The sequence below is a fragment of the Cryptomeria japonica genome, chromosome 10, assembly GCF_030272615.1.
Source record: "Cryptomeria japonica chromosome 10, Sugi_1.0, whole genome shotgun sequence".
Lineage (NCBI taxonomy): Eukaryota > Viridiplantae > Streptophyta > Pinopsida > Cupressales > Cupressaceae > Cryptomeria > Cryptomeria japonica.
This window is the reverse complement of record NC_081414.1, coordinates 404299761-404324608: the sequence shown is the minus strand read 5'-3', so window position 1 is coordinate 404324608 and position 24848 is coordinate 404299761. Positions and strand designations below refer to the sequence as shown.

The following is a 24848-nucleotide window of genomic DNA, read 5'->3' as shown; positions in this document are numbered from 1 at the left end:
TACACAGAGCGACGAGCTATCAAAGGACAAGCAATTGCAGATCAACTGGCTGAAGCACCACTACCTGGAAAACAACCTATGGAGATCGAATTTCCAGACATAGATGTTCTTTCTATTTCCACCAAACAATGGACCTTATACTTTGATGGATCCTATACTCAACATGGCTCAGGTGCGAGCATTCAATTCATCACTCCTGAAGGGCACACCATACCAAGATCATATCGACTCATGTTTCCATGCACAAATAACATTGCTGAATATGAGGCACTGGTTATAGGCATCAAAATGGCCATGGAATGGAGAATCACAAAATTAAAAGTCTACGGAGATTCACAACTAGTCATCAATCAAATCAATAATGACTACTAGATGAAGGATGACAAGCTGCTACCATACAAGCGAATGGTGGATGATTTCAAACAATATTTTGTACACATCACCTTCAAGGACATACCAAGGTTGGACAACAGAGTAGTCGATGCAATGGCTACTATCGCTTCACTACTGCAAATTCTAGAGCAACAAAATCGTTACGAGTTTCTGGTAGAGCAACTGTTCTCCCCAACCTATGACCATTATGATTCCCATGTTATCTATGCCTTGACCGGTTCTGACTCTCCATTATATGGACCAATATACGACTATCTTAAGAGCAATATCCTACCCATTGACCTATCCCGAAACCAAAAATGCAACTTTATCGGGCAAGCCGCCCGTTATACTCTCACTGCTGATACTTTGTATCGTCAAGGTCTAGATGGTACTCTTCTTCGTTGCCTTGATCGTAATGAATATGACTCCGCTTTACAAGAGCTTCATGAAGGTATCTGTGGGACACATTCAAGTGGTCCTACTCTTGCTAAAAATCTTCTCAGAATGGGACAATGGAAAAAGACTCTTATCACTTTGCAAAGAAGTGTCCTAAATGCCAAATCCATGGCAATCTTATACATGCACCAGCACAGGAACTACAACCATTCACAACATCCTAGCCCTTTTTCCAGTGGGGACTGGACTTAGTCGGCGGCAAAATTCATCCTTCATCTTCCAATGGACACAAGTTCATTATAACTGCAACAGAATACTTTACCAAGTGGATTGAAGCGGTTCCCATGACCACAGTGATTGGGAAACAAATAGCATCTTTTATCCTTAATTATCTAATCTGCAGATATGGCATTCCAAGTTCCATCATCACAGATAATGGATGACCTTTCAAGAACCAAGATGTGCGAGAACTGTGTGAAAAATTCAAAATCCAACATCATTTCTCCACACCTTACTACCCACAGGGGAATGGTTAGGCAAAAGCATCCAACAAGACAATATTGAAAATCTTAAAGAAAACAGTGAATGATGCAGGCAAAGATTGGCATGTACAACTCAATCCCGCACTTTAGGCATACAGAACTAGCATCTGCACACCTACGTGGGCTACACCATATTCATTGGTGTATGTATCAGAAGCAATTTTACCATTAGAGGTAGAAATTCAATCTCTCAGAGTCTCTTTGAAAGGCCTAATTCCAGATGAAGAGTATTGAGTCAACCGACTGCAAGAGCTAGAACTTCTTGATGAAAGATGCCAACGTGCCGACACTCATCTCAAAGCATATCAGCAATGCATGTGCGGAAGCTACAACCACAAGGTCATTCCCAGAATTTTTAAAATTGGTGACCTAGTACTCAAGGACAATCCTAGAAATCAACAAGATCGGGAAAAGAAAGGGAAATTTGAACCTAACTGGTTAGGTCCCTATGTCATCATATCAGCCTATGGATCAGGCGCTTATCAGCTAACAACTTCAGAAGGAGATGTGCTCGACGAACCAACTAACATCATCCACCTGAAGAAATACTACACTTGAGTAGTCTAATGCACGGAAAAGTCAAAAAATAAAAAAAATTATATCAAAAATCAAGAAAAAGCAAATAAAAAGGTACAATAAAAGCAACTAGTGAAAACCTGGCAACAAGCGCTATTGTGAGAAGACGACTCCTCTATCTGTTTTTTACTACCATACCATTATATCCACAGCCAAGCACTATCGGCCATCGCCCGACATTTTATCACAATATCCATCCAGGACATACTTAGTGTAGTCACTATCCTGGTTTATCCGCCTATCCTTTCACCGCATCTCACCATGGCTTGGTAATCATTGTACATATCCACATTAAGAGGATCATTTAGCTAGGGGCAACTTTGATCAGAGCTTGCAGCACATTCAAGACATCAAAAACTTGTAGCAAACTCAGAACATCATATCCAATGAACAAAACTCAACAATCAAAAAAACCACACATTGGTCGATTAACGAGATTCACAAAATATGATGGATGATTTTCTGAAGTATCAAATATTGCATCTTGCATAAAGTTTTGACTATTTTTGCACTTGAACTTTTTGAATTATTGGATCCTCTACATTTTCTCAACAAATGCTTCACGCTAGAGAAAGTCATGGGGACTCCAATACTTTTTAGTTTTCTGTCTGTGAGGCGATCATTTGTACTATGTAGATACTTGTCTCGAGACATCATTCACAACATATCACTGAAGACATGATTCCACTTTGCGCATACAAATGGTTTAATCTTGTCTGTTTATACGCAATCTGCACTCAGGTCATCCTGGTTCAATTATACCTTGACGCTTGTGCTATCTTGCAAAATCAAAAATCATGTAAATTTTTCTCAGGTCATTATGGCTCAATTATACCATTATGCTTGTATAAATTTTCAACATATCCCAAACAAATCAATGCTCAATGATGATACCTACAAAGAAAGCAAACAACATGTGGCTACATAGGGATGACCAATGCAGAATGAGGATGCTCAAATCAATTAGTTGCATATCATATTACAATTAGTTGCATATCATTATCATACATCTAATTTTCAATATAAATCTCACAAATCAATATCATATCAAAAGCATTTATCTAAGCATCACATCATCCTTATAGAATCTCATCTCAAAACATAATGCATATCATTCATCATTGCATCCATCACATGCATATCTATCGTATCATCATGGAATATTTCTTCACTTTCATATCTTCATAATTCTTCCAAACTATCTTCTATCATGTCTTATACAGGATGTATCTTTCCTGAAACCAGATGTTTTGATCAGCTCTTATACAGGATATATCGTTCCTGAAACCAGATGTTTTGATCAGCTCTTATACAGGATATATCGTTCTTGAAACTAGGCATTTTGATCGGTCTTATACAAGATATATCGTTCCTGAAACTAGGCGTTTTGATCGGTCTTATACTGGATATATCGTTCCTGAAACCAGACGCTTGATCATCCATGTCTTATATAGGCGGTATCATTCCTGAAACCAGATGCTCGATCATCCATGTCTTATATAGGCAGTATCATTCCTGAAACCAGACGCTCGATCATCCATGTCTTATATAGGAGGTGTCATACCTAAAACCAGACTTGATCTCAATCCAATCAATCTAATCAATCTTATCAAACCCATGCATGTAATCACTATCCACTCTTCTATCTTTCAAATAGCATTCTTCTTCTTTCGAGAGATCATTCATGCCTTTTGTGCACGAACGATCTCCCGAGGGGGCATTATTGTATCAAATCTCGACATCATTTTCATATCAATTTCATATCGACATCAGTCTTGAATATCAACTTTTCATATCAAATCAATTCTTCATATCTGGAGCATCATCAATATCGTTCATCAAATTTGGGGCATCATATCTACTTTTCATATCAAATCAATTTTTCATATCCACATCATCATATCGACGTCTTAAATTCCGACAGCATATCCGGCAAATTTTCTTTGAATCAACATGTGATCACACGTTAACTCAAAGAGGGGCAAAATGTAGACACCTAAAAGTTGCACAATGAATTAAGTGAATTTTATTCATTTAATTATTCTTAATTCTTCCAATTAATTAAATTAAGATTTAATTAATATCTCTATTCTTCTAATCACCTATTAATTAAATTAAGATTTAATTAATATACCCTTCTTCTATCTAAGCCTTTTAATTAAATCCCCCTTCTAGCCCATTTAATTAAATTTACATTTAATTAAATTCCCCCACTTGCAAAATCCTACAAATGCAACTTGCAACCAAATTGAAATAAAACAATTTATTTTAATTAAATCCTATTATCCCTCATCCACTTGCATTTTCCTACATCTCCCACTTGCCTCCTAAACCCCCTTCCTAAATTCTTCTAGAACCTATCTAATCCTAATCAATTAGCCTAAACCCTTCAATCATTCCTTTTCCCTAAATTTGAGGATGTCACTTCTCAAATTTGGAGGAAAGTCTTCCAAAGGCATTAAAGCCTTTATGCCTTCAACAAGCTAACTTGTTGAGTTCCCCCAAATTTGGAAGGACTCTTACAAATTTGTCCCCAAAGTCTTCCAAACCATCAATGGTTAACTAACCCTTAGTGGCCTGGTTAGAGACTTTTTGCTTAACTTAACCCTCATCTAACCCAGGGGTCTCATCAAGCATTCATTGCTTTGACCATGGTTATCCCTTTAACCTTTTCACAAGAGTTTATCCCTTGGGTAAAAGCTTTATCCAATGGATAACCCTAACCTAACCTTAACCCTTACCTCCTAAGGTAACCATGAGGTCTTCTCAAGCATTTAATGCTTCTTTCATCTCCTCTCAAGTAGTCTTATGTTGACAATTGTCACCATTTCATTGGTGAAAATTGTAAACATGGATTGATAACTTTCAATACTGACACTTGATTAACTCCTCCAATCTTGACCATCCATTGCCCTATTTTTCACTATAAATAGAGCTCTCATTCCTCCATTTTAAGGATCCATGCAAGCTTTTAGTATCTCATTTATGCTCAAATTTATCAACACATCTAGCTTCTCTTTGAAATAGGAATTAATCTAATAAGCATTTTAGGATATTTCCTTTAGCATTAGCTTAGATCATTAACTAGTATATCATGTTAAGATAGTTTTGCTAATAACCTTGGCATCTTATAATCTAGTTTACTTCATTTGTAGAATCATGCATAGATAGGATGCATTTCATGGTAAAATTAATCTAAAGCATCCCTCGTTCTTGCATTCGTCATCCCTAAGCCACTTTGCTCAGTGATCTTAGAGAAAAGGCATTGGCTTGAGGGACCTTGTGAGATAGAGAACCATGGAACCAACCTTGGGAAGTTGAGTCATTATTCATGACTCCATAACTTGCACCAAGAAGTCCTGTGGGTGTGTGAACCAACTCTTTGAGACCACATTTTCACATTTTAGGTTTCATTGACCCGCTTTTCCCGCACACACTAGGTTTACTCAAGGACATTCTCATCTCATTTTTCCACTTTTGATAAGATAAGAAAAGGATGTCACTTTGAGGCTTAAGAGGTTCGGGTCGTTGAGGCAAAAAATAATCAAGGGTGAAATCACCATGCCTTACTGTGGGTTGGTAAAGGCTATGATTGATATAAGATTAAATCCACAAAAATTCCTTGGAACTTGGTGGATAGAGATTAAATCCACTATAGTTGGAATCACATTGCACCCCAATATGAACCATGACAAGATAAGGACAAGGAGTCTATGTGAGCTTGTAGAACACTTATGGTATGTTTCAAATACCATTATCAACTAACCCTCCTTTGGCCATTTTGTCATGACAAATTATATTATCGTAGATATGTTGTAGTAGGTATGAATGGTAAAATAATATATTCTTGGAAATTGCTTACATTACTAAATTCTAGAGGTATTTATTATCATGAACGTATGAATGTGATGGAATGATGTTCTAAAAAATTGCAATAATTTTTGGTCTTGTCGAGGGTTGTCATTACAAAATGTTGTCTAAGGCCTATGTAAATTGGTGTTCTTTATTTGATTTTCCAAAACTTGTTTAGTCAATAACAAATATGTAAAATTTTAAAACCCTTAGCATAGGGTTTCTATATTACATGACAAAATGTGGCAAACAGAACTTAATGCTCCATTACTTTCACCACTTTGTAATCACCAAGATCCAATGAAGGCAACGCGTGAGCATATAATGGGGAGTTACAATAAGCCACTAAAATGTAACATTTAGTACCCACTACTTTACCCACTTTTTGATCTCCACAATATTGTGAGGGTGAGGTGAGAGGTATAATGACTAGTTACAATAAGCCACTAAAATATTATTATTATTGCAGAACAAAATTTTGAAAAGAGATTTGATACCACTTGGTACAATTTTGATTAAAAAGATGATCGAAATATAAACAGCATGCCAAAAGACATGACACTTAATGAATTCATAAGATAGTTGCAACTATTCTTATATTCATCAATTATATACAAAGAAATACAAGCAAATATGAGGGGGCAACCTCTTTAAATGCAAAACTCTACTACAAAACACAATTTAAGATATCCCTCTCTTCATTACATCTTCAACATATAAGCATCATAAAATGTTATATATGAGGTACACTAGATGTGAGATAAATCACACACTTTATATGAACTGCTTACATTATGACAACCCTACATAGGGGATATGTAATAAATCTACACAAAACAAATAATAATAATAACAACTTCTAGTTAATTCTTTTGACATATAATTATATAAGGTCCCCCTAAACACCAAAGTGTAAACATTAATTTATAGGTTGTTTTCAAATCTAGAGAGAATGTCAATTTATTGGTAAAGTTGATTGATTTTGAATGAGTCCTCTAAAGATTAAGTCTTGTTAAATACAAAACCTTGATACCATAAAATTTGAACACAAATTATACTTCAAATAAATTTAGTAAAATTGATAGTCCTTAATCCTTATTCAAAGAAATTAATTGTGGAGGCCAACATAATGTTAATTTTTTTTTTAATTTTTTAATTTTTAATTTTTTTAATTTTTTAATTTTTTAATTTTTTTAATTTTTTAATTTTTTAAATTTTTTCTTTGACATCATACGTTGAAAAAAGAGGAGGTGCAGAATAAAGCAAAGTTTACATCTTTCAAAAGGTGAATCAATGGGTAGGATTGAAAGTGACTTGGAAATCTGCTCTGTCTTGGCTGGCTACCCGCTAGACGTAGCAGTGGCAGAGCGAAATGGAGGAAACACAGCAGCAAAGAAGAAAAGCAAGGTGTTGTGAAGAAGAATCGAGCGTGTAAGATGGATTTCAGTGAGCTTGAGGCGATCGACGGCTTGCGGTGGGCATGGAATTCGTGGGCGAGCAGTCCTGTAGAGGCGGCACGGATGGTGATCCCGCTGGGCCTCCTCTGCACTCCACTGATGCCCCTCAACGATGTGCCGCTCCTTCCCTATGACCCTCTCCTCTGCAATTCCTGCCACGCCGTCCTCAACCCTTACTGCCGCATCGACTACCATGCCAGGCTCTGGATTTGCCCCTTCTGCCACCACCGCAGTACTTTCCCCCCTTCCTATGCTTCCATCACTGAGGACAATCTCCCCGCTGAGCTCTTCCCCACCTATTCCACCGTCGAATACCATCTCAATCGATCCTCTGCCTCTATTGCTGCTTCTTCTGCTTCCAGATTCTCTAGTCATCAACAGATGATGCAAGGAGCAGGGATTCCTGGATTTGTATTTGTGGTGGACACTTGTGTTGCAACAGAAGATCTTCAGCATTTGAAGAATGAAATCCTTCATGTTTTTAGCCAGTTGCCGGAGAGTGCAGTGGTGGGTCTCATCTCTTTTGGGGACATGGTCACTGTTCATGATCTTTCCTACAATTACTGCTCCAGGGCCGTTGTTATCCACGGACAAAGAGAGCTTTCCTCGACCCAGGTATTAAAGCAAAATATTTTCTCTATCATTAAATTGAACAATTAAGTCTTATGTATTCTTCTTTGGTCCTTGATGGCCTTGTTCAAAACAAACGAAATGTTAGAGGCTTGTAAAAAGTAAAATATGTTCAAACAAAAAATGAAAAAAACAAAACAAAACGGGTAGAAAATAACACAGAGACTTATTTCTAAGCAAATATCCTGAGGCGTGTATAACTTGCTAATATAATTTTTTGTTTTTTTGGGTCAACTATAGTTTGAGAACACAGACTACTGAAAAAAAGAGGAAAAGTATTGGTTACAAGTTGGAGGTTCTGGTTTTTCTCTTCTATGTTTCTAGATTATACTAATTTAGTATTGAAGCTTTGCAATCTACGATAGCTTCTTGAAGTCACATTGCCATAAAATGATCGCCACTTGATCTGTATGCATCTCTATTATTGGCTACGTAATAATTCTCCCTACATCAAGAAAGCGTTTTCATCAGTCAAAATGCTATGAGCTCCATGCCGAATTGGCTTGAGTTTATAAATTCAGAATAACCCATCCTTCATCCAAGTAGAACCAAATTTTTATTGCCAATCTGAAAATTTGGAGGTTTCGATGTTGAACATAAAGATCTTTGTATTTAACAGTAACTTGAGTCTTTAGTTATTTATCATATGCCTATGCATAGACTTAAGCTACATGTTGGATAATAGAGTATACTTTAGCATGCTCCTTTTTTGGTGAGATATGAAGTTGTGGAGAGAGCTTCTAGAATCTTATGATGGTAATGGGTTGATACCCATATTGAACCTCAGATGTAGAGTGTCTTATCGAGATATGGATAGCTTTATTGTGATTGTACTGCATCAGATGATGGATCAAGAGGTGTGATCTGCAATGTTGATTTGCCAGAAGCATTATGAAATTTTTCATGGTCTGTGGAAATACCATGTGTGTAAAAGTTCTTTTTATACCGAATTCTGAATAATTTAGAAACTCTTTACAATTGAGTTGCATACCATTGGGTTAGATTATTATCTCCGTTGTCTTTGATTGCAAGCAGATTCTAAGCATATACTACTGGTCTAAAGAAGTTTCTTTCATATGGACGTTAGCAATCAGGATCTTGTCTGTGTTGATCTAGGGAGAAATCTTGAAGCATGTATCAAGACTCTAACTAGTAGTCAAGCTTCTTGCCATTGAAGTTGCCATCAGTCTTAGGGATCTTTACTTTCGATTCCAGATGAAAATGATCTGTCTTACTAGTTTTCCTTTTGTTGGTTTCCCATAAGCATTGTATGCAATGCTCTAATAATTTTTTTTGTAACCTTGGTCTAGTTTTCAGCTTGAATGCAAGAAATATGTTCATGAGAATTGTAGATGGAAAAGATCTCACGATGTGTATCATAGTAGCACTAATCCGGCCCAGGATGGATTTGGCAAACCAAAAGTATAATTATAATTTGATTGCGTGGAATCTAATGAAAAAAATTTGGGAACCAAAAAGTACCGAAAAACTCATAAAAATGAGCAAAAATACACAGTTTTTGTAATTTCAAGCTAAATAAAGGAAAATATGCTGCCTTTGCATCCAGTGCAGCGTAAGACAATTTTTTTTTTTCATTTCTTTTTAAAATTTTAGCGGGGGCTTGCTGCCCCCAATGGACATCAAAGTCATAGAGTAGTAATTAGGCCCTAACCGTATGAGAATGTGTAATGTCCCCAAATTGGGATAGACCTGGTTTTGCCCAAATTGACAATTCCACAATATAATTTATCTTTTAACAATAAATATTAAAGTAACTTCATCTAATCATTAATAAATTAAGTATCAACGAATAAAAACATGGATTAGTGAACAACTACATCATATGAATGATAAGCATTATTACTAGCTAACTGCCCCATAACCAAGCATAGTTTAGTTTGATAGGAAAACCTCGTAAGGGCACTGGTAAACTGCTCAACCCAACTAAGCCCAAGAGAGCGCAGCATCCCACCAAGACAACTCACCCCTTGGCCCACAAGTGGCAGGAATGTCCCACTAAGACAATTCCATCCCTTGGGGTGGTTTACTTAGCTTCATTGTCAAAAAAGATATCCATATAATTATTAATGCATACTATACTATAACTCATACCAAATTACGTATATATTGCTCAATTGGCTGTATGGCCTGAATATTTGTAAGTCAGATCAGATCTCCTTTATTGATGTTTACTGAAGTTCTCTTCCTTGGTCGATGGCTTCCTTGAACTGCTGGATTTGCCCTTTATACCTTTCCCTTGGAGGTGGAAGGTTGTGATCCCTCCTATGGACACAATTGCTTGAAGAAGAGGCATCCCTTTGTTTGCTAACTGATGTCTCTTCATAACTGCACCTGTCCTTTGCTTCGAAACAATTTGTTTATTTAACTTAACAAGTTGTTCCCCTTTAACCAACTGATTATTAGATGGGTGGGATTGCTGCCTCTTAAGGGACGATTCACTACAATGTAAGCCTGTCTAATATAATTAGTAATTCCCATACACATGACCTGCTGTATAATGCAGACTGTTGCAAGATTTGTGATTAATGAAACTTTGAAGTCTTACATATTGTAAGACAATTTCATGTGACTGTTCACTGTTTGGTCCTATGTCATGGCGGGGGCATGACAGAATGGAATGGAACATATATTCACTGAAGAGTGGGTGCCCTCAAGTGTATCTTAAATCTTAATTGATCTACTGTTTGGTTATTTTGTCAAAATCCAGGAATGGTAAAATGATGGACTGAAAATTAAATAAACAAGTATTTTATAGGTAAATTGAAAAAAACTAGTTTAATTGTGACAAAACCAGCCTCAGGAGTCATACTGACAATTAGAGGGAAAAACTGGTGATCTGATCTGACTCAGATTGCTGACAGGCATGATCTGTTCTTAATCACAATTTGTGCTTTTATGGTGCGTGCTAGTAGTAGTTTGAAGGGGTGAGATCAAACAAACACCTAACAAACTAAAAGGTTTCATCATAACCACTAGAGACTAGGCTGCTTTACTGGATTGTGTCTCTACTGATCTAGGTTAGGTTCTAATCTAATTTAGTTTGATAATGAACAATGTAAACAAACCTAGACTAAGCACAATAAAATCTGAGTAAAGCAAGATGGAAATAACATATGACATGTAATATACCAATTAACATTGCTTGTAATTTGTAATCTAAATAAATAGCTAAGCTAATAGCATAAATGAAGGAAATTCTCATCTTGCATGGCAATGAGTTCTCATAGCGAGCTCTAAGAAGAAGTACGTCAAAAGGTAACTTACCTCAATCGAAGCACTCCTACTTGTATTGATAGTGATGGAGAAGGTAGAGAAGCAATTTGAGATGTGAAGCTGTATGTTGCACCTCTTTACTATCTAGTTGTAAGAATGATCTGTGGAAGAGTAGGATGAAGACTAGTGTAGGAATATGATTGCAAGCAACAGACCTCTAATAGAGTATTGTGAAATAGATGAGAGTTGAATAAATTTGATTTGCATTAGTGAGTACTGAGTATAAATTCCAGCAGCATTTAGGTAAGGTATATTGAGCAATTGAAAACATTGAGCACGAGGCTCCATTACACAAATTCAGTCATTCAACTTCAACTCACAAATGATTACATTCTATGGCTTTGTAAAGCCATTCAACTTATTAACTACCTGTTGGTGCGTGTTTTATGACACACAAAACACAGAATAAAGATGCCCAAAAGACACTCAATTCTCTCTTGAATAAAATCACCGCGTATGCTAAGATTGCAAAGAAGATCATATGGCGATTCCTATGTTTATACTGCAAACTAGCGACTTTAATGTTGAATATAGCTCGTTTGGTTATGTATGCTGGTAATCCAAGGGGGACTGTGAATTTCAATCACAATGAAAACTTTCTGCTTTGTTTTTTTGGGATTTTCTCAATTTAGACTTTAAAAAAAAGGTAAAAGGGAAAGGGTTTTAGAAATTCTATACCACTCCTAGGAATTTAAGAGATGGCAATGATTGAGTGAAACTAATAACCACGCTTTGCTTCGCCACACTGGGACAACTACACAAAGTAGGTGCAATCTTCAAGGGTTGTGCTTAAGGTTTTCATACTATGAATAATACCATCAAAATGAACAATATTAATCCAAAGCAGAAGTTAAACATCCACAAAATACGCTCAGGCTAACTTTGCACAATGAACAAAAATCATCTGTTCATCAAAAGTTGAGCAACAATTTCACCAATCAATACTATCAAATCTTGCATTTATTTAACAACTTTGTAAATCAAATTCTACTCTAAGTTGAAGAAAATATGAAACCATGCAACCATGTGATAACAATAGGGATTCAAAGCAATGCGAATGAATTTTATTATCAAAGTAGTTCTTAGCAACAATTTCACAAATCTCTCCCATACAAATGAGAGAAGAGGGGCTTATATAGAGTTTCAAAAACAAATGAAAGGCCTAGATCAAACAAAGATCAACAACCGAGATTAAAACTTAAATATCCCAACTAGGGCTTCCAATAGTTATACGATAAGAACAAATAAAGTAAAAACAAGTGTCATAGAGAGCTTTCTTTTAGAAGAATGCATCCTTATCCCCTTTCTGTGGCAGCATATTCCATGAACCTGGACACAAGAGGATTGACCTCTTCCATCGTGATATGTTGCAGCATGTTTATCTTGAATTCCATTACGTCCAAGTCATCAACATATGTGGCAAAAGCATTCTCCCATTCCAATTCCTGTTTTTGAAAGGCGTCCCTAATGGAAAAGAAAGTTGACGCCTTAGTCAAATTTTGCTTAAGGATTGGTCCAGTGACAGGGAAGAAATTCTCTTGAACTTTGATCTTTAGATTTTCCACGTGCTTTTTATTTTCCCGAATTGTTTCTTTCCCAAGTATATCAGCAGCCACAAGGAAAATCTTGTTCTGAATCTCTTTGATCAACTCCTCAATTTTGTCACCATCAACTTTTACCTTTTCCAGAACTTCACTTCTTGCAATTAATGCCCAATACCATGTGTTGAAATCATATACAGCTCCAGCTGCAATAATCACCTGTCCATCTATTAATTCCTGCTTGGGAATTCCTTTCAACACCTTTAAGCATGGGATTATTCTATCTTGAATATCAGGAAGATCTTTTCCCATACTTCTGACATGTCCTGAATTCTAGAGAGCAATGAAGTTTGCCCATATTCTAACATCAATTTTTTCACGAATGTGACGGCCTCATTACTGCTGTTTGCCATCCATTCCTTAGTCTCTTTAGCTGTCACCTTCCCTTCTTCAAAGTCTTCAATTGTTTCCTATGGAAGAGTCAAGAGTGGAGGAGCTGGTGCATCTCCTTGATTAATGGGTTTGGTAAAGTGTTGGATATACTTCTTCAACTGCTTAACTTCCTTCTTGTATTCCCTTTTCTTTCCTATCTCTTTCTCCAATCTTGCCTTGATGGAAGTGATTGAATTATCCAAGTCCTCAACTTCCTACCCCTTGGTGGTTGGACCTAAGTTGATAGTTGTTATTTCATATTCCTTAGGAGTAATATCCTCTTTTGCCTTGTCAACTTTTGGCACAACAATTTGAACTGAATGACAGCCTGCTTCGTCCCTTTGAATCGAAGAAAACTTCTTGGCCGTCTTCTTTCTGCAACCTTTTCCAATCTGGCCTTGAAATCTGTTGTATCATCTTCTTGTTGAACTTCCACAAGTGCCTTTACTTTCATCCTCTCCTGTAACCAATCAGGAATTGTGGGCTGCTCAATACCTTCCTCTTCTTGATTACTTTCTTCACCTGGATTATTCTCAACTCCCCGAAGAGTAGAAATCATTTTCCTCTTGGAATTCCCCGTCTAAGATATCCATCTCCTCATTTTCTGATTCAATTATTTCTGTATTTGAAGGAGATGGTTGTTCTTGATCCTCCTGCTGAACCAATTCCACATTTCTTCATGAATTGGGGAAGGGATCTTCATCTCAGTTAGTGGTTCATCCTCAAGAATTAATATATTGTTCAAATTTCTGGATGTGGTGGAGTAAGATGGGCCTGATTTGTGTTTCTTTTCAGCAGCTTGCTCATTTACAATTTTCTTCCCTTTTGACTTCACAGAACCTTCAGCTGCGTTCTTTCTTTTTCTTGAATTAAAACTTTCTAGTGGCTCAACACTTTGAGATGCTTCTTCATGATTAGAAGAATATGACTCATGACACCCATCAAATTGTGGGTAAGAGACATATTTCTTCATTTCAACACTTAACTTGTTGATCAACCCACCATTGTGAATATTTGACAATTGGTCGCATCAGAGTTGCTAAATCTGCAAGTTCTGGATCAGACCATCTTACTAGAGAAAGAGGTCTATTTTCATCATAATGTGGCTGTGTGTATTCTCCATCCTTTTCCTAATATCAAATTCATCTACATCATTCACCCAAAAGTCCTCGATATCCATCTTGTGCTTGTACTTTTCTCCATTTACCAACCCGATATGATTATGAGGATCAAAGTTTGCTCTGGATCGGTAGAAGATAAATGGATTCCATTGCATTTCCAGCCTTGCACTTTCAACTGCTTGTGCTGTTGAACATGATTCAGTCATTTTTCCATAAAAAATGGAAAAGAAATTGCTGTCTTGTGCTTTGCTCTCTAGAAGTTTTCATGTGTTTCCAATTGCCTTAGAACTTCAAGCAATATCATTCTGTTGGTGGAATAAATTGGAAGTCTGTACGAACATCCGATAAATCTCCGAACCCTCACATATGTGTGTTGAGCACTATATTTGAAAATAAAAATATATAAAAAAAATGTATGTTTCCATAAGCATGAAGACTAATGGATATTTCGACCAGCAAACTGTATCGAGCACTGCAAAGGAAGTTTCATCGAAAGAGTGTTTTCATCGACACAAGCACTAAGCAAAGGTATTTCGGCAAAAGGTTACCTTCGATGAACGTAGAAAACCACTCATCGATACTCTAAGTTTCATTGAAAAAGTGAAAACAAAAGGCGAAAAGGCAAAAAGGTGATTTCGAAGGAATATCATTACCGAAGAAACTCAAAAGGCATTCATCGAAATACAAGTTTTCATCGATGAACATGACGTCGAGCAAAGGCAAAATTGTTTCATCGATAAAGAGATATCGATGAAAAAGGGATATCGATGAACATACATAGGCCTTCACCGAAGAAAGAAACTCACCGAAAAGAATGATTTCGATGGAAATTACATGTGACTTATCGAAAAAGGGGACTATCGATGAAAGAGTGATTTCGATGAGTCTTAAAAGCGGCTTCTCGACATAAGCTTTTCACCGAAACAATTGTATCGAAGAAAATGAGCTTTCGATGGAAGATTTAAACACTCGACCGAAGTCAAGGGTTTCATCGATAACTTGAAATATGAGCACTTTTGAGCGAACTGTACTTCCCGCGAAAGAGTTAAAGGCCCAATTGAAGAGTGTCACATCTGCAATTAAGTTTAAACACTTGAGTAGCCGTTGTAGATGCAGAACATTAACTGTGCACAAGTTGCCCATACGATTACAGTTGAACTGAGTGAATTTTCGTAAGAACCAGATCGATGCTAAAAGATTGAAAACTGCGAAGAACTTGCGGAGACTTGCGAACGATAACCAGAAGAATTGAGCATTCCACCAAGTAAGTGTTGTCTCTCTTATTTACTGTGATTATGGAACCTTCGTCTTCTTCTTCTAAAAAGAGTAGGAAAGGAAAAGGGCTGAACCCTGAAGAGAAGCCCAAGAGACAGAAGAAAGAAGGGAGAGCTCTGACTCAGGATTTGTTAGACCAGTGTCCATCGTCTAGTGTAAGGTCCAAGAAGATTAAAAGTGAAGAAGAAGGATTAGAGGACAGATTTGAAAATCTAGGAGACATTTGGACTGAGATAAGAGGGCATGAGTTATTTTTGTTTGGTTACAAAAGAAGGGATGCACCTGAACCCATAAGCAATCTATGGAAGAAGAACTTAGGCAAATTAGTAGTCCCAAATGTGTTTGTAGATGTAGAATTAATGAAAGCTCTGGTAGATTGCTACAACCCAAGAACCAAAACCATATGTGATTACAGAGGGAATACATTAGTAGTAATTAACAAACAGACTATTGATATGGTTTTTGATTTGGACTGGGAAGTAGAGGAGAGTATCGATATGAAGAAACTTTCACAAGAATTCTTTAGTTTGGAAAATATCTACAGGACTTGGAGACTACCTGTTCACAGGCCAAAAGTGGGTGGGTCATTTGTTCAGTTCGGCAAAGATGACAAGGTGCCGTTTGATGTCAACCACTTCCATCCATATTTCAAGTATACATATTATGCTGCAGCCCAAGTACTAGGCCTAGAGGCTCATCCACTCATGGATATTGGGGTTATGGTTCTGTGTGCCGACTTGCAATCAAAAGACCCTAGGTCATTTGATTTTGCCACTTATGTTGCAGATGCCTTGAATCATGGGCTGGAGAAATTGAAAGGAGACCTTGTGAATGTTCATTTTTCATTATACTCCATGTTAATGCATATCCTTCTATATTGTGGACAAGAAATTAACTTCTGGCCAGATGAGTTCAGCATTAGATCTTATGATAAGAAAGGTCTGAAGAAGCCGGTTCAGTTATGGGTATCAGCATGGGACCAGAGGTTCATGAATAACCAATATTGGCATTTTCAAGAATACTTTGTGAAACCTCTCAGTGCAGCTTTTGGGCAACACAGGGATTACACTTTGTCTCCTGAAATCAAGAGATTTCTCAGACCAAAGGACTTCTCTCCAGAGTCACAGATTGAACATAATTGGGGTGATTGGTATTGCCATGATAATCACACAGAAATAAGGGTATTTGGATATGAAGGGCAACCCCATATGCTTCCAATTACGGTACCAAACAGAGTGGCTAGCTTGGAGATTATAAGGCAATTGTCTATTGCCAGTGCTAAACACTTAACTGATTTCGGTAAACAATCTATTGTTCCAGGTTCATTAGTTTTTTCTGATTTCATTGTCAAAAGTTCAAAAAGTTATCATTTACTTCAGAATAAATTAGACTATTATGGTATGACTCTGGGTGAGCCTAGGGAGAATTTTGATCCTGAAGGATATATAAGAGCTGCCAGAGCCTCACAGAAACTCAAAGCTGGAATACATGTGGCCAAAATGCCAGATGACCTAATCAAGAACCTTGAATGAGAGGAGGCCAAAGCTTTAAAAGGAAAGAGTGAGTTAGTTTGGGAGGCCTACAAATGGAAAAGGGCAAGGGGAATGATAGATGGAGACCTAATTGGAAATCTCCAAGATCCTCTGGAAGTAGCTAAAAGGCTGCTTCAACATGAAGCAGAAATTATGCACAGAGTGCCTTCGCAATTCCTTCATTTTATTAATACTGAGAAGGACAGTCAGCCCCTAGCTCACATGTCACCAAAGTCGACTGCCAGTAGTATCCCACCTGATTCTCCCAGGGAAGATTATCCTCCTGGTTTTGAAGCAGAAATGAATATGGACACTGGCGAGATTAACATCAAGGATGTTGTTGATATCAGAATGACTGAGCATGAAGACTTCGTTGCTGATGATGGATTTGCCTCTTCTAGGGAGTTCCTCTCATTTTTGTACCAATACAAAGGAGCTCATGTAAAACGAAGCATGGCTGGAAGACCAGAGGAGGAACAGATGAAGAGATTACAGGATGAAATTGATGTCCTCATGAAAGACATGACTCCTGAGAAAGGGAGGAAACTATTAAAAGAGGCCGGTGTAATCATCTTCTCTGGTTGGGATGTTAACTCAGCACTCTTATTTGATGGCTTCCTGAAGAGACAAGATTTGAATCAACAGGTGTTGCCCCAGGAGGTAGATAAATTGTTCCTAGGCTCTGGATATGATCCAGACAAGAAAGCTCTCCTACAGTGGGCACTATATCCAAAGGGGAAGAGGCCTATCATTGTAGACATTGAAGAAACCTTTGGACACCTCATGGTTCATCAGGTTGGGAAAACTGATCCTAGGGTCACTGCAAAGCTCAACTTGGATGTTGCAAGATTGAACCTGGACCAGACAGAGTTTTTGATCAGAGAGAACGTCACATATAAGGGACTGTATGAAAAATCTAAGGAGGAAAATCAGAAGCTGCAGGCAAAAGTATTGCAACTAGAGACGGGGACTCCTATCAGCGAATACACCTCATACCCCGCGGGACGCAGCTTGGACGATGTATCCGATGCTCTGTACTGGAAGTATCAAGCAGAAAAGGCCAATAAACGCGCAGACAATATCCAACAAAAGATGGACAAATTGGTCAATGACATCTTAGGACATCGGTTTAACACCATGCTCTTACAGGTCGAACCATATTGGATAGTATACAACGGAACGATAAAAGCGCTAACAGAGCATGAAAGGTTAAGAGCACGATTGCAGGAAGTACTAAACAATGTCGATACCATGACACCAGAGGAAAAGGCTGAGGGGAATGCGTATATGGAAAATCATGTCAAACTTGAAGATACGCTGAGAAGAGACTTAAAAGAATTAGATGATGAGAAACCTGTTGGAATGCCCTCCGTCTACAAAGAAGGAGAAGTGATATCTTTGGAGGATTTGCGAAAAGAGCTTACCAGCGTCAAGGATTGGGCCTTATCAGAGATAGATCGAAGTAAAGATATGGCCCCTACTGTCAACCAGATAATATTCAAATATTTGTCGCTGGGAGATAAATTGAAAAAACAAACTCCTCGAATCAAAACCTTCAGAGACGACGACTATATTCATCATCTAGGACTTCTAAATCTCTTTTTGCTTAAGTTTAGAAACACTCAAGTTAACTACTAGTATTTTGAAAAGTCATGTCTCTCCGTGAAAAGCCTTCATCCTCATATATATATGAGAATGATTTTTGTAATGTAAAGGGAGATATATATTAGATAAGAGGAAGATGGCGAGGTATGACAGCCTGTAAGTTTTACAAATTTCGATGGAATACATGCTATGAACTATTGTTTTTCTTTGCGTATGTGTTGTGGATTATTTCACTTTGTCTTGGCAATCGTCTGTGATATTATCTAAAGTGATAAGGTTATTCATATTCTTGAAATCAAATCTGTGCTTCATGTTATAACGTTGAAACAAAAGTTTTGCTTGCGAATTGTAATTGTTCCTTGCAGTACTTCATTGATTGGTCCCTTAAAGGTAGGGTTAAAATTCATTCAATCAACACATGATATAAGCATTCAAATTGATCTCAAAAGAAATAATAACTGACAGGTCTACAAAAGGGTGGATTAAAAAACTGTCTCACAGGCTCGCATAATAAGTCCTGAAGAAAGTGCAATGACTCTGTAGCCCAAACAGCAAAGAAGGCACTGGTCAAAACAGATTACACTCATCATTATATTTCACCATTTGTTATTTTAAAAAGCAAACAGAAGTAGTTAGGAAACATAGACCGAATAGCTTCTACAACAACAATCTTGAACTCATCTGCTATATCTCCATTCAAGGAACTCATGCCATTTCAAAGATCAGGAGATATCAGATTAGGATAATACATCTGCTATAAAAAGCACTGGTTATTGGAGACATTCAGTGAATAGGTATACCCGCCTAGGTCCTGCAGAGCCTAAAGTGAGAGAGTTAGCAACCAAACAGGTTCACTCTACATGTTGGCCAAGTCAATTGGAGGGTTTGATCATAGGAGTTGGCATTTCCTTAGAACCTATCCAATCTGTTGATTTGAGACCCAACAATGTGAATCTTGGATACTGAATGAACCAGGACCCAAATCTGCCTACCAAGTCCTTGGCTTCCTAAGTTAGTCTCTGGTGAATTCCTTCCTACAGTATTCTAGTGATATACATTAAAAATGCATCATTCACTCGTTTGAAATGAGACTTCTCATAAAGCTGCAACTGTGGGTAACAATCGTATGGCTTGAATTCATTTTCACCATTACCCACTACACCCCTGCAAATCAATCCAATGTACCAATAGTTTCTGGCCAGTAGGTAAATAATGTAAGAACTCATGTAGAAAGATTTTGTTTTTTCCAAGTTTCTCAGTTGTTCATCTAGGTTATTGTTGATAATCTTAGCTTAATTGAACATCTTCACTCCCGAGGTAATTTCATCAATAAAATAATACATCTAGGCCTCAAATGGTGCACCCCGAGGGCTGCCCATTACTCTATTGAGTAGTAAGATTATATCTCCATAATCTTCTTTGAAATCTGTGCGAAGAAGGTTCTTTGGCATCCTCTTATAGGTAGGTATGGGCTTCTCCAGCCATAGTTTGTTGATATTTGTCGCACAAGGTTCAAGCTGTTCTTCATAGATCTTGGTGGTTTCCTCCTTGGTTTTGAATGAGATTTTGTTGTAGTTTGGAATCCCGAATGCCTCCTGGATAGCCAGTTCTCCAAGATATGCCAATACTCTCCCGTTAGGTGCAATAATCTGCCTTTCCTGGACATTGTAGTGCATTGCACATTCTACAATTAGCTCACTGCACTCCACTACTGGTGGAAACTTGGCTGCCTGGACTATACTGTTTATCATCATTCTTCGAGAAATTGGTGTGGGTAAATACCCTTCATGTCTGTGCATTTTTCTTCTCAATTCCTTGAAACCAACGTGACCAAGGTTGGTGTCTCCAACCTTTCTCCATTTTGAAGTGATTTTGGACTCGGGCTGTGTTCCTTTGTTGGCAAACTTCATTTGAACTTTTCTTGAAAGTCCATCTTGAGTGGTCATTTATTGCCTGAAAAAGACAAGGAAATTAAATTAATACCACTTTCACATGTGAATTCTTAAGATATTAATCCTGATTTCAAACTAGTTTGTCCTAAAATTTCACCTTCAGCCTGTCACAAATATTAAAATTCTGCGAAAAATCAGATTGTGAATGGGGGAAATTTTCTCAACACCTAGTGAAATTCATGAAAAATAAGTGTTTATAAGACAGAAAATAGATGAAGAAAATCAGTTAATAACTCAGATTTTGAACTTTAAAATTATACTTTTGACTGATTTTTGATGAAAAATCTGCTGCTTTACTTCTGAAAGAAGATGAAAACTACTGATTAATTCTTTATTTTGCTCAGAAAATTCACTTGTTGTCTTCCGAAAATCTTCTTTCCTTGTTGAATTTGGTAGAGAGAGAGCTCTTCAACTTTCGAACCTGAGAAGAAATGAAAGTGAAATGACATGTTGAAATGTATATAAGGCTAAAAAGTTTTAACTTTTTTGGCATCTTTATGTTTTTTATGGATTCATCGAACTTAGTCCCTTTCTCATCTTCCTTAAAATGGCAACTTTATCCTTATAGAAGATTTCCAAAAGAAAGTTTCTATTCTTGCTCCTTGGCGAACTTTATACTTAGCCAATTTCATCTTCATCTTGGCCATGTAGGCGAATGTGTTAGCAAGAAATCTTTTAGATTCTCCTTGTGTTTTAAGAATTTTTTTCGTAAGTGTTGGGTGGATTTGACATGTGTTGAAAAAATATTTCTGAGTGTTGGGTGAATTTCTCTTTTGCACTTCAAATTTGGTCAAACTTTCATCTATGGCAAACTTCACCATGTGCTAGGACTTTTCTTTTGATCTTGGCAGACTTCACTTGGCCTCAAATCATTTAGCTTTTCCTAGGTGGACTTCATGTGTTGCTAGGACTTTTCTTTGCTAGGAGGTGGGCGGAGTTGAGGTGTTGTCAAGACATTTTTTATGCTGGGCGGACTTTGTATGTCCTAAAACATCTCCTTTCTAGCCATGGTGGAGTTGATGCATTAGCAACTCATGTCTTGCTTTGTGTTGGGCGGAGTTTGTACATGGTCAGACATTTTCTATCATGCCTTGGTTGGAGTTTGCTATGTGTCATGCCAATCCTTTATCATGTTTGGGTGGAGTTGAAGTGTTTGCAAGTCATTTGAACCTTTTCTAGGCGGACTTCACACTTTGGCAAGTCATACTCTTGCTTTTCCAAAGCAGACTTTGCTCATTGTCAAGTCATTTCTCTTTTGACCTTGGGCAGAATTCACTTGTTACCATGCCATTTTGCTGTGTGTAGGGCGGAGTCTGTGATTGCACAAGTCATTGCACTTGAAGTTCGGGCGGAGTTTGTTATACCATATGACATCTCCTTGGTGCCTTGGGCGGAACTCATGTGTAGTTGAGACATTTCCTTCTTAACCTTTGCGGAACTCGTGTAGTTAAGACACTTCCTTCTTAACCTTGGTGGAACTCATGTGGAGTTATGTCATTTTGCTAAGTGTCAGGCAAAGTTTGCATATTGGCAAGTCTTTTCTCTCCTTTACCTTGGCAGACTTTGCATGTTGGCATGCCAATATCAACCTTTCTTGGGCAGACTTCACTTGTTGGCAAGTCATTTTGGCTATGTGCAAGGCAGAGTTGGTGTGTTGTCACGCCATGTCAAACCTTTTCTAGGCAGACTTCATGCCTTTGCAAGTCATATCCTCATGAAACTTGGGTGGAGTTTGCCATTGATCAAGTCATTTCCTTACAAGGCCTTGGCGGACTTGATGCTTTGTCATGCCATTGTGGCCAAGTGTAGGGTGGACTTCAGTATTGCACAAGATGTTGCCTTCTCCATTTAGAAACTTTCTCTTTGCCATAAACACTTAGTGGATTTTCGTGCTCATCATCATGTTCATCTAGAATTTTCTGGATCAATGCCTTTGTCTAGAGATTTTCCCTTGCTTTTCATACTTGGAGATACAAACTTTTCATTTCGAAGATAGGAACCTTATTGCCATGACCAAAATGACCCAATCCTAGGTCAACTTTCAAAAAAGCTGAAAAATGCAAAAAGTTAAAAAGCAAAAAAAGCGAAAAAGAAAAAAGCAAGCAAAAAAGCTGGTTCCGGATTGGTCCCAAAGTGCCAAAAATGAAAAAGCAGAATCCCACCAAAATAGGAAGTTGTTAGAATTAACCCTAAGTAGTTGTGTTTTTTGTCCTTTGGCCTATTTTAGCACTTCTAAGATGTCAAAATGTCCCTTTGATCATGATTGGTCCAATTGACTTGAGGAATACTGGAAAACTTTCTAAAAAAAACCCCTAACTCTAGACTTGTGAGGATTGGCAACTAAAAACCCTAAAAAACAGAAAACTGGGGGTCCCCATTTTCAATGGGGTGATGTGTGAAAAGGTCACAACACTACCCAAACCACTAACTACCAATTGACTCATAACTATTAAATTAATAATTAACTAAAAATTAACATATAATGAATTAACATTAACATGTTAATTAATTATATATTACATTATTCTATGTCATGTACTATAATTCTTAACACCCTCCTTTAGTGCCAACATAGGGACTTTATTTTGGTGCTGCAATATTGACAATTGGCTTATCTCCAATTTGCTCTCTTCAATGAATTTTTTCTTTTGGGTGTTGGTTTCTACCAATAATGCATCCAATTACAATGTGCAAATGAAAAATCTATTACACTCTTATGGCTCCATAAAAAAGATAAATTAAATTGGCAATAACCATTCAAATGCCCTTCTTTTTTGCATCAAACTGCAAATTAAATTGATATCATTCTCAAACAGTTTTTGGGTTTTGTTCGCCCCTTCATCATCTTCCCAAAACATTTTGAATTTCTAAGTTTTATTAAGAAAATGAGAAAGATATCACAATTTTAGCGAGACTATAAGCTGTCAATTATAAATCAAAACGATGTATTAACCAAAGAATGGTGCTTAATGTTCATTTGGGCAGCCTGAATATCCCTCAAAAAGCACCATAATAAATCTATACCAATCTTGAGACAAATAAAGCCTCATAACTGAAAGATGGAAAACCTCTTCTCAACTACCTTAAATCCCCTTAATTGCCAGCACATTTTTTGCTACACCTTGGATTTCTGCAGCTTTGAATTTATAAATTTTTAATTTCTTTTCTGAATTTTCATATGAAAATGAACAAAGTGGAATGAAAACTATGAAAAGAGTGAACAAGATGGAGAGAGGAGAGGAACCAAATGCAGATGGATGATGAATGCCAGCAGATTGCACTTGGTGTACACCTTGCCTCTGTTGACAAAATGCAAGAATGGTAGACAAACAACAATGGCTATTGCACGTGGTTTGCACTGCTTGGACATTGTATGAGCCACTTTGGAGGAAAGACACGTGGATGAAAGGAAAACAGAGAGGTCTCAAAGGACACTTGCTTTGATATCATATTGAAAATGGGAAACACGAAGAGCCAGGGTATTGTTGTGACGTTTTCACACATCGCCCCATTGCAAATGGGGACCCATGTTTTTTGCTCGTTTTCGCTTTGCTTTTTAGGGTTTTGGTTTGAATCCAGTCGGTTTTGGGAGCTTTTTGAATTTCCTTTTCTAGAATGCAAATTTTGAATGCAATGAATTCGCCAAAATGGTCTAATTTTCAATTGGAATGTTGATGCAAAGCTTAAATTTGTCTAAGTGTTGAAAGTGAAATGTGAATTTTTGTCCGATTGAATCTTTTGACCAAATTTTGACCCTTTTTGATTTTGATCCTGGGCATTGGAATTGATTTGTTTTCGCCTCGTGAAGTGTTAAAATGTGAAAAATCATGTTATTTTGGCCTGAGGAGCAAAATCGCTCCTGTCCCTCAGTGAAGGACGGGAGCTTGTTTTCAAATATCTCATTATCCCTGCAGAGTCAAGACGAATTTCAAGTTGGAAGTGATGGAGAACGGCGAGATCTTTCCATTGAATATAAATTGAAGATTTTCATGAGCACAGAAACGCCTCCAGGAGGAAAATCGCTCCTGTCCCTCAGTGAAGGACCGGAGCTACAAATTCAATTTTGCCTTGTCCTTGCGAGATTTCGATGACTTGATAATTTGAAAGGGTCCAAAGGAAGATGCTTTACCAAATGAATATAATTTGAGATGCAAAAATGAAGGAGAATGACCTAGAATGACCAAATCGCTCCTGTCCCTCTCCAAGGGACCAGGGCGAGGTACCTTGTAGCTCTCGTCCCTCTCCCAGGGACCAGAGCGATTTCCTTC

General features: G+C 37.4%; 1 protein-coding gene across 1 annotated transcript in view; it reads left to right on the top strand.

Annotated features, from left to right (window-relative positions):
• Window positions 1-7021: 7021 nt before the first annotated feature.
• The window catches only part of LOC131038488 (protein transport protein SEC23 G), a 42954-nt gene continuing 25127 nt past the window's right edge, over window positions 7022-24848 (top strand). The window contains exon 1 of the mRNA XM_057970926.2: window positions 7022-7813. Within this exon, the coding sequence (XP_057826909.2) occupies window positions 7178-7813 (636 nt within the window). The 5' untranslated portion in view covers window positions 7022-7177. The remainder of the gene's footprint in view (window positions 7814-24848) is intronic.